At 37.0% G+C, this 19,039-nt stretch overlaps 1 protein-coding gene across 1 annotated transcript in view; it reads right to left on the reverse strand.

Moving 5' to 3' along the window:
- Window positions 1–1,237: 1,237 nt before the first annotated feature.
- lgs (BCL9 domain-containing protein legless) overlaps window positions 1,238–19,039 on the reverse strand; it is a 684,040-nt gene continuing 666,238 nt past the window's right edge. The window contains exon 14 of the mRNA XM_090410672.1: window positions 1,238–4,563. Within this exon, the coding sequence (XP_090266798.1) occupies window positions 2,280–4,563 (2,284 nt within the window). The 3' untranslated portion in view covers window positions 1,238–2,279. The remainder of the gene's footprint in view (window positions 4,564–19,039) is intronic.

A 19,039-nucleotide genomic window follows, 5' to 3' on the forward strand; every position in this document is an offset into this window, starting at 1 on the left:
AAAAGCTAGAGAAGAAAAGAACAAACTGAGCAAAAAAACATAAGATACAAAACTAATCAAGAATCACCAAAAATGAGAGAAAAACAAAAATGCTAGTATTTTTTTTTAAAAGAGAAGTTTATCATCTAATAATCAAAGATATCAGAAACAAATAAAAATACAGAGTAATAATAACCATTAAACATGATAAAAAGGCAATTATGTGTATTTGTGTTTAAATTGCATTTAATGTGTGAAAACAATATTTGATTACTGTATCATAGGATCCAAAGAAGATGATAAGTTTCAGTAAAAGTTCATTTATTAGATTAAGTATGCAAATCTTAAATTCATTAATAACTAACATCTGATCTGTTAATTAAATTATTTTGAATACTGCTTTAAATTATAAAGATTACTGGGATAAAATTTTCACCAGCAAAAGCAATATATGATTTCATTATTAAGACTAATTTTTGAAATTACAATTTATTCATTCTTGAATCTAGCTAACTCATTAAAATTGATTTGATTTTATATATACTGTGTGTGTGTGTGTGTGTGTGTGTGTGTGTGTGTGTGTAGAAGGAGAGAGAGAAACAGCAAGGCAAGATATGAAACATTTAAAGGGGAAAAAAGGTGTTACAATTACAAGGTTGCTCACTACACCTATTGATGTTTGCAGTTATGTTTGTGGTACTTTTGTCCTAATTTGATCAAAAGAATGGATAAAAAAAAAATCTTTCCTTTAAAAATTAATGCATTTTACAGTTTTCTATCATTTTCTGCATTATTATTATTTTTTTTTTTGAAAAATGGGATATTCTGATCTGTTTGTTTAATTAAATGTTAATCTCACAGCCAAAATTTTAGAATAAAATCATATTCTCAAAAAAATTAACAATCCATAAGATCAGAGTTATTGGTGACTGGCTTTATCATACCCAATATTAAAATTTCAGAATCAAATCTGAGATGCACCAAAAGATATGCATGATAAATAATAGTGACACCAGTAATGAGAAATTATGATTCTGCTTTGACCTTGAAATGTTTTTGTTATGCTAATAACAATAACATTTCAAGACAACTAAAAAAAAAGTAACAGATTAACCTGAAGAAATTTCCAAAGATTTCTGTTAAAATAGTAAGCAATAACAAAATACTGTAAAGAAATATTAAAAGCTGCCTGCACCGTTAACTGTTAACTTATTTCATCATCAATTTGATCTAGGTGTCTTGTCATTACTAAAGTCAATTTAAGTACTGCAAATGAGGAAGAGGGAGGATTGTTTTAAAATCTGCTTGAACTATCTTGCCATGAGGTAGTAGTAGAAACTCAAAATTGTCTTTTAGATCAATGTATGGGTGTATGCATCACAAACCAGGTATGGGGAGGGGTATGAGAAACAATCGAGTTTATTTCAGACACTAAGGCAAACATATCAACAGATAACCTGCTTAAGTGCTGGCCCATGCCTTTTTTTTATGCTGCATCACAGAACACAAAATAAGATTTATGTACAAACTACAAAATAAACATTGTGACAAAATTTGTCACACATGGCACAGGCAAGGGAGTTAAAAAAAAATATCACTAAGTAAATAATATTACAACACTTTGTGGCAAGTTCAGGTTTGGGAAATAAGAGTATTCTCAGACATCAAAAATATCATGGCACCACTAAAAGTTGACTTCCACTTAAAATAAAAAAAAACATCCACCTTGTTTATGATTGGTGTGTGTAAAATTTGGCAAAATATTTCTGCAATCTTGATGTCTACAAAAGTCATGTAGCTATGCAACTTTTATAAATCTTAGTTAGTTCACCTACACTATGAAAAAAGTGTTCTTCTGAGACTTGTGCTATAACCTGAAAGATTTCAGGTTGTTTGAGCAGAGCTGTCACACCCTACTTTAAGCTGGTTAACAACAACATTCTTTCGGTAACAAACACTTGAAAAAGAGAAATAGAGATGAGCATTCACAAACTGTTGGCAATATAGAAGTTATTTACAAAGAAAGCCTGTACAAACTGTGACCTGACACAGATAATGCTTGAGGACTATATACACTTCTGGGTATTATGCGACCGTCTATTTCACAACGAGTGATACCATAAGTAATGTATGCCATTCTGGCAGGAACATTGGGCAGTAAAACTGACTGCTTCTAATGGCAGTGCAGATTTCAGTCACCATTATACCACCACGTGGTATTAACCTTTTATGAACACAGCACCATACATACATATAGAAACATGCATACATACGTACATACATATACAGAGCACCTGAAATCATTTGGGTCCAAAGAAGCTCTGTCCAGAAGTCAGATTGTTCTGTGCATTCATCTGACTCCGAGTATTTGTAGCATATAACTGTTGCTGGAAGTTGTGAAACTGCACTGCATAGTTAGGGTCTGCAGTTGTTGGGCCATAAAAAGGTGACTGTTTATAGTTGAATGACTGACCCATAGAGGGAGGTAATGGCTGGGTTGCATCAGGAGCCATTCCTGATAGTGGTATAGGCATTTGTTTATTTGGAAATATGCCTGTCCCTTGACCAGCACCCATATTTATTGACATCATTTGATTAGTCACTGAACTATTTGTTGATCCTGGAGGTCGAACAAATATTGGAGAATCACTTCCTGTGAATCCTGCATACACCTGATTACCAGTTTGAGAAACACCACCATTGGGACCAGGACCTCGCATCATTGGGCCTACTCCCATACCAATTGGCCGTTGTCCGGCAATCATGGTAGCACCTAATGTTCCAGGAGTTGCTGGAGTAACAGAAGAAGCCATATTCGGACCTGTAGACGTATTATTTCCCCCAGTATTTGGAAAATACTGTAAATTGTGCGTTGGAACTTTATTGTCCAGATTAGTTAAGGGAGCTGCAAATCTTTGTAGGAACTCTAGACTGGGAGGCCTATTAGGAGCAGGAGCAGCGTTCTGAGGCCTAGCTGGCAAATACTGAATAGTATTTGGTGCACTAGCTTTCACCTGAATGTTTGCACTATTGAATGGTGCTATAGCACCAGGTGCACGAGGCATCATGCCTGGACCCATAGCACCACCCACTGTAGTGGCACTTCTTTGTGCACTTATTGGCTGGCTAGGATACTGATGAGGACCCACACGAGGTGTAGGTCCACCTATACCCATAGTAACATTGGCTGATTTGGGAGAGACAGCACTATGCATTATTGGATGGTTTGTAGTGACTGAAGAACTGACTGTGTGGGCTCCTGATCCTGGTCCACTCTGCTGATGCATCACAGGATTATGGGGGTGCATGGGAGGTCCATGAATGCCAGCATTGTATGTCGACGTTGTAACATTCTGAATATTGAGCTGTTGTATTGACATAGTGGCATTTACATATGTGTTATTTACAGTCTGTGGCCCACCACCAAGGTTGTGTGCCATTTGACTGGCCATGTTGTATTGATGGCTGTGCATACCACTTCCACTGCTGCCACCACCACCACCACTACTTTGGTGAACTCCTTGCATAGACTGCATATTTGTATGAAAGTTCACAACATTTGGCTGATTGTTTACTGCTGCATTATTAGCTACCTGCATACTAGACATGTTCATTGTGGATGTCATCATGCTCTGTGATCCACCAGCTGTTGTTACTAATGGAACTGTTGATTCACTCATTGCAGCCATGGAAGCAATTGGATCAAAATGTGTTAGTCTTTGAGATGGTGGTGGTGGTGGCTGCGATGAAGGCTGCAAAGGACCGCCTGAGACAGCATCAGTGTAAGGCTGAATTGTTCCTCCTCCCCCACCTGGACCAGGACCCATGGGTGGTATTACATCTGATGGCAATTTTGTAGCTGGTACCATATCAAAAGGTGGTGTCATTTTCTGAAGATTCTGTAGATGAGTATGACCCATTCCATTTCCTACAGTAGCAAAATTTGGGCCAACACATGCATTAGTGGCAGGGCCTGACAGACCAGTTTGTGCTGGGGTGGAATATGACTGAGCCATTGACTCGGACACCATAGGGCCAAACTGAGAACCAGATGGAACATTTTCACTAACTGGCATATGTGGACTGTTTCCAAGAAACCTTGAATGCATTACATCCATAGCATTATGAGGACTAGGGCCACGGAACCTCTGCATGGATTCAGCACTGTTTGATGCTCCTGAAAAACGAACATTTTCCATTGCATTGGGCATTTGAGAAGATCCATATGAAGGACCCTGCGGTGACTGGCCCGGAAATCTTGATGCTGGTACTTCAATTCCTGGACCTGGCATACGAGGTATTCCTTCATAACCTTGGGATACAGGAAACCTTGGTATGGGACCTTCCATAGTTTGTGATGCAGGAACCATATGGCGATGTCCAGCATCGAATCCAACCATTTGAGGCATAGGAACGGGAAATCTTCGAGGTCCTCCTTCCATACTGGGAGTTGAGTAATGAGGAGAAATATTTTCATGAGCACCATCAAGAGGAGGAGGACAACTTCCAGCAGGATTAGGAAAATGAGTAGTGTCAGAAAACTGATGATGGGTAACGCCACCTATTTCCATTGCAGAAGGTATTCTGGTAAAAGAAAAAAAATATACTGTTTTAAATATATAGTTCCATGAAAGGATATATTATGAAAGGATCTTCATAATATAAATTAATTATATTATGAAGATCCTTTCATAAAAATAAGTTTAAATTATACTACAGTAAGAAATTACACTTTGTGCATTTAAGATTATATTCAGTGAAAAAAGTCAATGTAAAATGAATGTTTTCTTTGAATTATTCAGATACAATGATATATGCTAAATGCAAATCTTTAAAATCTTTTCAACAGAATATTTGGAAAATACATCAGTTTGATTTCATTCAAAAAATGCAAGATTCAGATTTATAATTGGTTTCTGGTGATAAGAATATTTATTTAAGCTTTTTTTCTTTAAAAGTAATACCACGTGAGAATTTGATTAATCTATAATGTCAGCACAATGAATAGGAAGTTAAGGAACAAAAAGAAATTTATGATCTGGGCTTTGAATTAGTAGCTATTTATCTAGTCAGACACATAGTTAGCAATAGTTCTCTGATAGCACATCAGAAGCAAACATGACAATTAGGATCATTTTACTGTAATCAATTTCTATTTATTCTGTCTTCACATGATTTTTTTTTTTTTTTTTTTGTTTGAGCATTACCATTCTCATATCCAAAATTTAAAACATGAAACTGATTTGTTTAAGCCTTTGATAAGAAATCTAACATTACTCTATAATGTTTTTCATGGGTAGCATGTTGTAGTGAAACCTATTGATTTTAAAAGCTAGTAGCAAGGCTTATATGTTGGTCATACGTAACTGGTAATTATCTTAAGGAATTAACAACGCTTTATATGTGTTTCCGTAAGCTAATTACCAGTTATGATTTTAAAAGCATTATTGTAAAAATTGGAACTGATTTTATATATATACTATATATCAAAAAATATATTAACTGGTACAGCGTATGCTTAGAAGAATTACCACCAATAACAAAAATAACATTTTGTAAACTAGCATTGAGAGAATCAAGAGTACTTTTATTCGCATATGCAGAAACATCAATTAGCAGTTCAAATAGCAAATAAAAGTCCTCGTGATTCTGTCAATGCTAGTTCACAAAATGTTATTTTTGTTATCGGTGGTAATTCTCCTAAGCATACACTGTATCAGTTAACACATTTTTTGATATATATAGTACATATATAAAATCAGCTCCAATTATAATAATGCTTTTAAAATCAACAGGTTTCATTACAACATGCTATCCATGAAAAACATTATAGAGTAGTGTTAGATTTCATATCAAAGGCTTAAACAAATCAGTTTCAGTTTTAAATTTTGAATATGAGAATGGTAATGCTCAAACAACATAAAAAAATCATGTGATAACGGAATAAATAGAAACTGATTATAGTAAAATAATCCTAAACGTCATGTCTGCTTCTGATGTGCTATCACAGAACTATTGCTAACTATGTGTCTGACTAAACGTGTGGACAGACTTATGTGTTCGCAGAACATGTTGTTTATTTTTTAACGGTATATATTAGAACACAGAAAGTAAGTAAATAATTAATTTATTAACTTATTGCTGATATTTCGCTGGTGTTATAACCAGCATCTTCAGTGCACAAAAACACAGTTTGTCACAATACGCGAGACTATAACAACATGGTGTAATCAACTGACTAGTTAAACAAAATTGTGGCAGCAACACAAAGACTAGAGTCCTGATTTTTGGTGCCCTCTATCTGAGAAAAAAAAAAAAAAAAAAAAAAAAAACTAGTTTTTTCTTAAGATGACTGTCTCCCAGATCTTAGGTAAGTTAATATAGCCATATTTGTTGAGATTTGGAGTGTGTTTCAGGGCTTCTGTCGCCTCTAAGAATAATCTCTCCGACTTGTAAGAGCTTCTGTGTAGTACTTTTGTGTTTTTCCAGTTGATCCTGTGTGCAGGGGTATCGAGAGCATGGTCTGCTAGGTCCGACTTGCCATAGTGATAATTTGGCAAGTCGGGCCTAGCAGACCATGCTCTCGATACCCCTGCACACAGGATCAACTGGAAAAACAGAGAAGCTCTTACAAGTCGGAGAGATTGTTCTTAGAGGCGACAGAAGCCCTGAAACACACTCCAAATCTCAACAAATATGGCTGTATTAACTTGCTTAAGATCTGGGAGACAGTCATCTTAAGAAAAAACTAGTTTTTTTTTTTTTTTTTTTAGGACTCTAGTCTTATGTGATAGCTACAGTTTTTTTTTCCCCTCAGATAGAGGGCACCAAAAATCAGGACTCTAGTCTTTGTGTTGCTGCTACAATTTTGTTTAACTAGTCCGTTGATTACACCATGTTGTTATAGTCTCGCGTATTGTGACAAACTGTGTTTTTGTGCTCTGAAGATGCTGGTTATAACACCAGCGAAATATCAGCAATAAGTTAATAAATTAATTATTTACTTAGTTTCTGTGTTCTAATATATACCGTTAAAAAATAAACAATATGTGTCTGACTAGATAAATAGCTACTAATTCAAAGCCCAGATCATAAATTTCTTTTTGTTTCTTAACTTCCTATCCTAAACTGAATACGGTGTGCTGCCTTTATATTCTGTGATTGGCCATTCTTCACAGAAGTTACAGTAATGTAACTTATATAAAGTAATGTAAATTAAAGAAGAGTGGGGTCAACAAGGGTGTGAGAACAAGGTTTTTTGGCTGGAGGGTGGCGAATGAGTGGAATTCATTGCCTGACTTAGTTGTGAGCTCTTCGTCTGTATATGAATTCAAGAAGAGATATGACAGATATTGTTTTGCTAGTTTGGGTCTCCCGCAATGAGTCTACTGACTCCATGGAGATACCCGTAATAATAATCTCATATAATGGATGAGTTTCTTCTCATTTGAAATATCTATAGAGGTATCTAGAAGAAGGCTCACTACTGGAGTCTTTGATTTCCTTAACTAGTGTTTGTTTAACAACATCAGCAATAACTGACAAATTCTTTACATTTCATGTCATTTTCATACTGTTCTACTACTAAGTCTATGAAGTTTCTAAAATCAGTAAATAGTTTATTTAATTTAGCTTTATAATAGGCTGTATTTAAAAGGCACTTCAGGTATTCAAATATTTTTTGAAAAAATCAGCTATAGGTGTTACCTGGGTGACTTTTGGGAAAGTATGTCACACTTTTTTTTTTTTTTTTGGTGAAAATTGAATGTCTCATGAAACCTAAATGTCTCCACTTTAAAAGGGCATCGAAAATCTTGTAGTAATTGAAGGTTTCTGTTGGCAGTCCCTGGATCTTTTTTCATACATTGCAGAATGCAACTTCATCTTTGTAGATCATCCTACTTAAATTCCTTGAGCCATTTGTCTTGAAAAGCACATCTTAATTGTTTTAGTTTTCATACACCAGAATTCTTAATTCTTTTCTCCAGCTTTCCATTAATTAACACGGACTGCCAACAGAAACCTTAGATTACTACAAGATTTTCAATGCCCTTTTAAAGTGGAGACATTTAGGTTTCATGAGACATTCAATTTTCATCAAAAAAAAAAAAAAAACATAAGGAATAAGTAATACTACTTATTCAAGGACAAATTTCAGCCTGAATGCTACAGGTCATCATCAGTGGCAAGGATAGTTAATTACACTGAAGAATGCAAACAATGGATTGATTTGAAAAAAAGGAAGAGCAGCGAGATGTTATACATAAAACAATGCAATGGTATAACCTTTGCAGCGCTCGTGAGTCAAGTGCAGTGACATGTATAAGAAGAACTCCTGATTGGGATAAGTTTTCTAGGAATAATTAAATATATATGCGTAATTGTTTGAGTAAGAAAGGCTGTAAAAGTTGTGCGCTACAGGTTTTATTAGTGTGGTGGATTTTTTTTGGCAAAACTTAATTACGAAATAGTTATTATTAGACTTAGTAACCAGCAAAAAATGGCGGCGGCATTGTCATATCACGACTTTAATTTAGATTTCAGTTGTTTCGTTAAGTGTGAGGTCTGTTATATGTATTCTTTCGATTACATAAATGATTTGTGGATATTTGGTGAGGATGGAAGGAGGGTGTGTGTGTGTGAAGTGTGACCTGAATGAGTAATTGATGAATGCAAATATGAAATTGATGACAAACAGTGTTAGTAGCAAAATTGGCACAGGGAAAATGACTGCACATTTGAAAGAGAGGCAAAAAAATGTTAAAAAATCAGTAAAAAAGAAAAAGAGCGATTTGAAAACCACAACGGATGTTAAAAGGGATGAAAGTGAGGTGAGAGTGGTGGAAGGAAATGAAATTGAGAGAACAAATGAAACTAGAAATGGCGTAACGCAGAAATCGAAAGTAAAAAAAAATCAAAGAATGGATGATAGCGAAAGTTCGACGCATGTTGGACCGAAAGTACAGAAACAAAGAAAGATGAATGAGTGTGAAAATGGGAAGAGGGGGGGTCGAGAATTAGAAAGATTGAACGATAGAGAGACTGTGTCACGAGATTCGGAAGTTGAAATGGATTGGATGAGGCAAGAAATGAAATGGATGCGGAATGAAATTAAAAAATTCGGGTAAAAACTATTAAAATAAATAATGATGGCATGAAAGAGTTAATGAAAGATGAGCGAGTGGCATTGTATGGCGAATCCATTATTAAAGGTGTGCTGGAGGATAAAATGCACAAGGTATGTTTTCCAGGTGCTAAAATGAGTAGAGTGAATTGAGGCAGGAGCGAGCAAAAGAGTTAATAGCATTAATAGGTACGAATGATTTGAGAGAGGACAAAGAGTGTGTCAGAATGGATATCAGGAGGCCTTAGAAGGATAAAAGAGAATAGTGTGACAGGAAGGGTAGTTAACGTGTTGCCTAGGTATGACTGTGGTGAAATAAGGCAGAGAGCAAGGATTATGAATGATATGCTGGCTGAAATGTGTGAGGAGACGGGAGTACAGTTTGTTAATGTGTGGAATGAGTTTGAGGGACGAAATGAGCTGTATGTGAGGGATGGACTGCATTTGAGTGGTTATGGTGTGAGTCGCTTGGAGAGACTGCTGCTGGAAGGTAGAGAAGTGAATAGAGAGAGAATGAATCAGATCAAGTGGGAAGTGATGAGGAAGAGCAGGAGAGTAAGACAGGAGAGACTGAAGAGGTGGTTATGAATGGGGAAGTGAGTGGTATGAGTATAGAAAATGAGAGAATGGGTGTGCAAGAGGAGCAGGGAAACGGGGAGGCTCAGGGTGGATGCTCCAAGAGGAGGTGAGCATGCGTAGGCAGGAAATGAATGGGATGACCAGGGATCAAGAGGAAATAGTTGGAATTTAAAAGGGTTTTAAAATGAAGAAGCAGAAAGGGAAATGGCCCCAGATGAGCATGGAGAGATCACATCGAGTGAGTGGTATCAGTGGAACTAGCTGTAGATCCAGAAATGAGCTGTTGTGTTTGTATATAAATGCTAGAAGTATAAGAAACAAGGCAGATAAAATGGTTGCACTAATTGCGTCTGTTCACCCAAAAATTGTCGGAATAAGTGAGACATGGTTGGAAGAGGATGACATTCTAACAGGAATAGAGATGGAAAGGTATGATGTGTTTTTGTGAGGACAGAAGGGGTAAAAAGGGAGGGGGAGTGCTATTGATGATAGAGAAAGAGCTATGTCCATATAAAATAGAGATGCAAGAGGGAAATAGTGCCAGTGTTTTTAAGGCAGTATGGTGTGAGATAGAGGTGAATGGAATAAAATACTTGGTGGGATGTTGTTATAGACCAGGTAATGTGGATGGTGGTGATAATGAAATGTACAATCAAATTAGCCTAGTAAATAAAAAAGGGTGATCATTATGGGTGATTTTAATTATGGCAATATAGACTGGAATGATGAGATAGCAACTGGAAGTAAAGAAAATGAGTTTCTTGAGTTTTTGAGGGATAACTACCTCAGACAGTATGTAACAGAGGACACACGAGGACTGAGGGTCTTGGATTTGGTCATCTCATCAGAGGATGTAATTATAAATGAGGTGTCAAATCATCCACCAATTGGTGAGAGTGACCATGAGGTGATTACCTGGGTGGTTGACAGCAGTGCGAGTACCTCTGTGAGAAAAGGGTATATGTGGAACTACAAGGGGGGGGGGGATTATGAAGAGCTCAGGAGACAGCTTGCAGGTGAAGTGTGGAATGAGGAGTTAGCTGGAAAAGAGATCAATGCAGCTGCTTGGGGGATTTTCAAACACTGTTTAGTAGATGCAATATCTAAATGTAATTCCAAGGGTGAGAAGGTTAAATAAGGTGGGTGTGAGATGGATGAATGAAGAGATTAAGCATGCGATACAGAGAAAAAGGGCATTGTGGAGGCAGCATAAGAGAAGTGGAAATAACCAATTCCATGAGGTCTACAAAGACCAAGCAAGGAGGGTGACTTGGTTGGTGAGGGTAGCTAAAGAGAGGTATGAACAGTAGTTGGCTAATGAAGCCAAAAAGAATCCTAAGGAGTTCTTTTGATATGTAGCCAGCAAAAGAAAGAATAATTATGGAAGGATGACAGTGATTGGAGAAAATGGTATAAAGAGATCTGATGCAGAATGTGTGGTGGAGATACTTAATGAATAGTTCATAAAGATCTTTCAATCTTGTGAATGTGACTTCATGGAAGGATTGAGAGCAGTTGATGATGGGGAGGAGAGATTGACTGTAGGTGAGCAAGAGGTGTATGGGTAGTTGAGTAAACTAGATGTTAATAAGGCTGTGGGACTTGATAATATATCACCACGTATTCTGAAGGAATGTGCCAGGGAGTTGACATCTGCCTTGACATATTTTTTTAATAGGTGTCTTGCATTCGGTCAAGTTCCTAAGGCGTGGACGGAGGGCAAGATTGTGCCACTTCATAAAGGAGGTGATCAAACTCAAGCATCAAATTATAGGCCTATCTGTGTGTCAGGTTGTGGTTAAGTTGTTGGAGAAGTTTGTGAGAACTAGGATCCAGAGTTGGGTTGACAACAATGGTATTATCTTTGATGGACAGCATGGATTTGCTAAAGGGAGGTCATGTTTTAGTAATATACTTACTTATTACAATAAGGTGACTGTTTCCTTGGATAGAGGAAAAGGGTACACAGTAATATACTTGGATTTCGCAAAGGCTTTTGATAGAGTACCTCATGATAGGTTGACAGTCAAACTAGAGCAGATGGGGTTGGATATTAGATTGGTGCATTGGATTGGAGACTGGCTATCTGATAGGTATCAACAAGTTGTGTATGGGGGAGCGATATCCAGGAAAAGGAAAGTCACTAGTGGAGTGCCTCAGGGATCTATTTTAGGTCCATTACTATTTAACTTGTATATTAATGATATAGGTGAAGATTTGGATGGAGATATTCAGTTGTTTGCAGATGATGCAAAGTTGGGACAAACCATAAAGTAGTGAAGATGTTGTTGCCTTACAGGAAGACTTGAATAGATTGAGTGATTGGGCATGGAAATATGGATGTGAATTCAGTGTTGCAAAATGTAAGGTTTTAAAATTTGGAAAACAAAGATGCGATGCAGAATTTATACTTGGTGAGAATATATTGTTGGAGGTAGAGGAAATAAGAGATCTGGGGGTGATAGTGGATAAGGATCAAAAATTTAGGGGAAACATCACCAAAATTGTGAAGACAACACAAAGGTTTCTGGGAATGATAGCACACTAATGTGTAGAAGTAGGGAGATTCTTGTTTCGTTGTATAAGGCTTTGATTAGGCCACACATGGACTATTGTGCCCAGATTTGGTCACCTGGTTTTCAGAAGGATGAAGAGATGTTGGAAAGGGTCGAAAGGAGACTGACTAAGGTAGTTTCTGACCTCTGGAATGTCGAGTATGAGGAAAGATTGAGAAGATGTAATTTGCAGAGTCTGGTGGACAGGAGGAAGAGGGGGGGGGGGAGATATGATAGAGACCTACAAGTTGGTAAGGGGTTGTTATAGGATCAATACTGGAGAAGTTTTACAGAGAATAGTGGGAGATCAGGGGAGAACCAGAGGTCATCCCTGGAAACTGTATAAAGAGGGTGTGAGTAGTGGAGTGAGAGGCAGTTTTTTTTCATGCAGAGTTGTGAATGACTGGAATGCCTTGCCTGAGAATGTGGTGCCTGCAAAGAGTTTGAATGTGTTTAAAACACGGTATGACGAACTGTGTGTGTGTGTGAGATAAAAGGACCTCCCAGATGAGTCTTTGACACCATGAGGTCTTGGGGTGGTAATAATAATAATAACCAAGGGAATATTGCAATATTAATTATTCGTTAGCTCTTTTAAAAAAATTAACGATGTGTGATTAGAATAAGACTTTTCTATATTTTAGATAAAGAGAGGCAGTAGTTCCAATTTAAGTTTAAATGGTGAAATAAGGCCTTAGTGCTTTCTTTAAACAAATGTTTTCAAATTTATACTGCCATCAAAGAAGTAGCCATGTTTCAGACCATGGGATGTTGTGATCTGTATCTATTCTGTGATGTACCAAGCCAGATTTTTCAGATTTACTGAAAAATATAATATTAGATTGTGTTCTTGTATTCTCTTTTGTACAGAGCATCCAGTTTGTCCAAACTAAGCATGATGATAGTCACAAGGAACTTGGTATTCACCAGGGAGAACTACAGGAAACCATTCATCTTCTTTGGATGGAAAAAACCATGCTGATAATTTGTTGATAAAATAGCCACTAAATTGTATTTCTTAAGAATTCTGGAAATGGGTTCTGAGATGCTAGAAATGTAAGGGATTGGAACTGGACATACTGTTTCCTTGTTATTTGAGCTAGGATTACAGGAATTAAAAAGCTGTTGTTGTGGCCCTTTCTGAGAAGTCATTCAATTTCACAATATCGTTTGATGTCTGAGTTCCTGATGTAAGAGTTGAGGTGAAGAACAAACAGTATGAACATGTTGTAATAAATTTTTTATAATTCCAGTCATCTGTAATAGACGATGAGCCGATTGCTGTTGAATGTAGCATCCAGTGAAAGTTGACTTTTGATAAATGGAAGTAATAATTCATCAGATGGTGAGTTGCTTCATTATGGGGCCAGATAACAAAAAAATCATCTATATAACAAACCCAAAATGAAGGCTGAGGGTGTATGGACAAGAAAATAATGTCTTCTAAATAAAAGTTAGTTAGCACGAGGGAGAGTGGACTTCCCATTGCAGTTCCTTCAACTTGACTGCAAAACCTATTTTGACAAATAAAATATCCAGAGTGCACAACAAAGTCTATTAATTTCACTATATCCTGTTGAAATGCTTCTGAAAGAAGATGTAATGTATCCTCAAGAGGAACATTAGTGAAGAAAGATATAGAATCATATCAAAGTTAACCATTATATCAGTGGGCTGTAGGGAAACATGAGCAGGAGTTACAAATCCTTGTTTTTTTCTATGGTATCTCCATTGAGGCATACAATTTCATCTAGTAATGAGTTTAGGTTCTGAGTTGTCTGCTAGCGAGCTTATATGGATTACAAGCCCACTAACAGATATTCTTGGTACGTTGATTGACCCCAGAATAAGAGTGATTTTTCTTTTATAATTGGCAGAATCCATAACAACTGTAGCTTTTCCCTTGTCAGAATAGTAATAATGAAATGCCTGTTGTTGCATCTTAAGGATTGTAACATTTTCATTTCAGCCAAAGAGATGTTTGTAGGCAGAAGCCTGGATTTCAGTAGGATGGATGAAACCTTCAAACGGAGTTTATTAGCATTCTCACTAGATGAAAAATATAAAATTATCAAAGAAAATCCTTTTTATTACAGGATAATCAATGTACCAAGAATAGTACAATCTGACTAACAGGCAACTCAGAAAACTGAACTTATTACTAGATGAAGTTGTAAGCCTAGATGAAGACGCCATAGAAAAACTAAAAACTTATTTTGCTGGAACTCCTAGGTTCTATTGGTTTATCTAAGATACATAAGTAAGATATTCTTCTCTGCTCAATTGTCAATTGCATAGATTCACCTACTTACTGAATAGTCAAATTTTTATCTATTGGAATTTTACCTATTGGAAGTTCAGATTGGTCTCTCTCTCTCTCTCTGGTGTCTACGATGTTCCTTGTGACACTCATCATTCTTATTTCAGAAAAATTGGATGCTCAGCAGAAAAGAGAATACAAGAACACCAATCTTATATTAGCAACAGTAAATCTGAGATATCTGACTTGGCATAACACAGAATAGGTACAGATTATAACATACTATGGTCTGAAACATGCTTACTTCATCGATGTCTGAACAAGCATTATATATATATATATATATATATATATATTTTAAAATAGTTAATGAATTCAATATTGCAATATTTCCTCAGTTATACCATTGTGTTGTTTTTTGTATAACATCTCACAGCTCTTACTTTTTCAAGTCAATTCATTGTTCGCATTTTACCTTGTAACGATTGTCACCACTGATGACGGCCTGTAATATTGAGGCTGAAATATATGACCTTAAATAAATAGTATTACTTATTTCTTGTGTTTTTCTGTGTTAATTAAAAGAAGTCTCTCATAGTACAAGTATTTCTTAAAGAATTAATAATCTTTCTCCAGCATTTTTACAAAACTAAAATGTATATTTTGCATTTTCTTCCATTTATTCATCATAATGAAGGGTGAATTATATAAAGTGTGTGTGTGTGTATATATAATATTATAATAATTATATATTGGGTTGGCAAATAAGTTCGTTCGGTTTTTCAGAGTGGAATGAAACACATTTTATTTAATTTATATAATACATACTAGTCAGTTATAAATTGACCCTCTTTATCAATGACCTCTTGCCATCAGTCCACCAACTTCATTATGCCGCGTTCATAAAACTCCTGAGGTTTACTGGTGAAAAACTGATCCAGGTGTCATTTGACAGCCTCCTCATTAGCGAAGGTTTTCCCGTTCAGAGAATTCTGCAATGATCAGAATAAGTGGTAATCAGAAGGTGCCAGGTCCGGTGAATACAGAGGATTCGGCAAACATCCCAGCCAAGATTTTTTGCAAATTTAGGACGTTTTGTACTAATTGCACGGGCCAGTCACGTTAACTGTGAGCAATAGACAGTTGAATCAATCGTTCCGCCCAACGGTAACACCTCGTAGTGGACAACACCTTTATAATTACACCACACACACACACACACACACACACACACACACACACACACACACACACACAGAGAGAGAGCGATCTTCTTTGGGTGCAATCCCGCTTTCAAGGTTGTTTGTGGCGGTTTGCTCTTGTGCCTCCATGATCGTTTATGTACCACGTTATCATACACGACCCATTTTTCAACTCCCGTAATCATCCACTTCAAAAATGGGTCGTTTTCTTGGAGACGTTGCAGCGAATCACAGATGGATATGTGAGCAGTCATATTGGTCTCAGTCAATTCATGCGGCACCCAAATTCCAGCTTGTGTTTTCAACACTGGTATGGGATATGTTCAGTACTGCAACAATCTCCCGCACTGTTTGTGACAGATTTTTGTCAACAATATCCTTCACAACACTCGAATCAACCTTGGTCGGGCGACAGGCGCATCACTGACATCGAAATCTCCAGAATAGAATTTGGCAAGCCACTTTTGGCATAAGCATTCTGTTAAGGCACCATCCCTATATACACTGCATATTTTTTATGGGCCTCTGCAGCTCGTTTGCCTTTTTTGAAATAAAAAAGCAAAATATGCCCATAATGTACATTATTTCATTCCATTTTTAAAAATATGTTACACACACGCAACTGAAGTAGGCCGAACGAAAATTCACTGAAAGGTTATGTGAAATGTCGCCTTTCAACTGTGCAATAGTGTTGCAGGGTAGTGCAACAATAGCGACAAGCAAAGCGGCGTAAACTTGTACTAATGCATAAACAGAACGAACTTATTTGCCAACCCAATACATAATAAATTATATAATATAAATTATCCATAAAATCCATATCTGATAATCTGCTGGTAATCATTATATAGGAGAGACAGATTGTGGAAGCTTGAGAATGAGCTGACCTAAGTGTAGTATTTGCAGCCTTGTTTCCCTTAATCCTAATGCGGTTTGGAATCTAACAGAAGTGTACACCCATGCTTAGCTTTCATAATTGAAAGAGGATATGTTGGATTGTAGAGAACACAGGATGTTTCTGTAGCTCTACATTTTATTGCCTGTAGAAAACTTCATTAATCTGAATACATTATGTACTTTCGGTAGTAATGCAGTATTATTTATTTTAATGCGAGCTCTATCCCATGCAGCTCAGCAGTGAAGCTGTTTCATTCTAGTGGGTTTTGTGCAGATATTATGCTGTTTGGGAAGACAGAAGATCCCAACAGGGCCTCTGATTTTTGAACTGCCAGTATAAACAGGTATAAAATTAGAGTATTCGATTCTATAAGCTTGAAAGAGCTGTTGGTAGAGACAATAGGAGAGGTGGAAATAGGCAGCTGCAGAAAGAAAAGCTGCATGGTAGTATATATATGAAGTCCCAGAGGTGGTCTGCACAGTTAGCCTAGCAGCTATGCGCTTTGCAACCATATGTCTGCGGAAGGAGTGTCCTAGGTTCGATTCCCGTTGGAGACATGAGGAGCTGAAGGATTTTCCTCAGCCATAGCCAAGTTAGCTGGTCTTGGGCGTGGACAGGGTTTTTTCCTGTTTATCCTGGGGTTTTTCATCCTGCAAAACAGGCAAACCGGCTTTGAGAACTCAACACTACGGACATAGGATACAAAGGGGCACAGGGCTGACCACCTTATCCCGAACGGTTTGAGGTCTGATGATTAATAAACCTCGACACCACAAGGTAAAAGAGGGTAAAAGGTAGATGAGATGGGATGGTCTTTGGCTTTGATGGGTATTGTACAGAATCTTCCACCATGGGCAAAAAAAATAGTTAAGTGGGATAGCATGGCAGGAATTTTATTTTTGTAGCATATAATAGAGCTGTTGATGTCAAAGTAACAAGGGTGGTTTCATTTGCTTCAATGTACCCTAAGGATCAGTAAAATTTGAAATGCACCAGTTTCAATTCTTATATAGCATGATGGTAGATAATGTCCACTCTCTCTCTCTCTCTAGCAGAAGCATAGATTTTGGACACATACTTAAATTTTGATCTTATCAGTATTCTGTACAATTGAAGCAATGAACATCTGCCAGCATCCCACGAGCTGGAAGATATATGATGTGAAGGCCATTCATACAGCACTTATTTTGCAGCTAACATGTGAGGGACAAAAGCAAGTTTCTTGTCAAATATGAGCCCAAAGAATATGGCTTCTGGTTTGAATTCTGAGTCAGAATGAAGATGACATCTGCAGCAAAAATGCATACAAACTGTCTTCTGCTGTGAAAACCTGATTCGTAAGCACGTATTTTGAAAAATCCATGGCTTGCTGCAGCTGTCTTTCTGTGACTAAATATTGTACAAACAACAGAAGATGGTAAAATCATCCACACAGACAAAATTACTTACAGCTGGAGCAAGTTATTCGATTATCAAGTTAAGCTTGATTGCAAAAAGTATGACACTTAAAATTTAGACTTGTGGGACTCCCTCCTCTTGAGTATATTGTCAGGAGAGGGCAGTTCCCACATCAAAGAAAAAAAATACTAAATGCTCAAGGTTCAGGAAGGCATCTCTAATGGATGCTTCCAAATTGACTAAATGATCTGTTGTAGAATGATATTTGCAGAAGCCAGATTGTGTTCTGGAAAAAAAAAAAGGTTGTTTCTCTCTAGAAAAAAAAAAGATGAGAGTTAACCATTTTTTCTTGCACAAGTAGCTGGTCAGAGTAATTGGATGATAGTCATTTGGGATTTCGGTTCCTTCTAGGTCTTAGGAAAGGCAATAAGAGTAGCCTTTTTCCGGGCATCCAGAAACCCATTCTCACAGAAAATTCTATTGAAAAGGTGCAGCAGTTGATCCATGGCTGATGGTGACAGATGTTTGACCATTTCATACCGGATATTATCTGAACCAACAGCAGTCGGATAATATTTAAGCAAAGCTATTTTCATTTCTTATTTAGTGAATGGCTTGTTGTATTTATTCTTCAGTACCATTTGAAGAAAACAGAATTTGCTTTCTGCTTTGTATTTTATGCCCAGAAACTCAGGAGAGGAGGTGGGGAAGATAAGAATATGCTGCTAATGTTGTAGCTAATTTTCCCGAAGTGTGTCGGCAACTGTGCACCCATCATGTTCTAGGATGGAGAGCTAGTGGGTGGTATTTGCCTTTCATTTTCATGACTTTATCCCAGACCTCTTTACTGCTGGCTGCTCATTAGGGAAGATGTGTATGGGATCCAAGATTGTTTTTGGCTCTGATGATGTCTTGTTCCCACTCAAGCACATTTGAAAGCAATTAGGTTTATTGTTATGGTATCTTCAGAAGATATTCTATGCTTTTTTTTCTGAGCTTCCCATGATACTGTGCAATCATCATTCCACCAGTGTACTTTAGGAA

Source organism: Typopeltis vanoorti, chromosome 20 (genome assembly GCF_054136105.1).
Source record: "Typopeltis vanoorti isolate ZY-2024b chromosome 20, IOZ_Tvanoo_1.0, whole genome shotgun sequence".
NCBI lineage: Eukaryota > Metazoa > Arthropoda > Arachnida > Uropygi > Thelyphonidae > Typopeltis > Typopeltis vanoorti.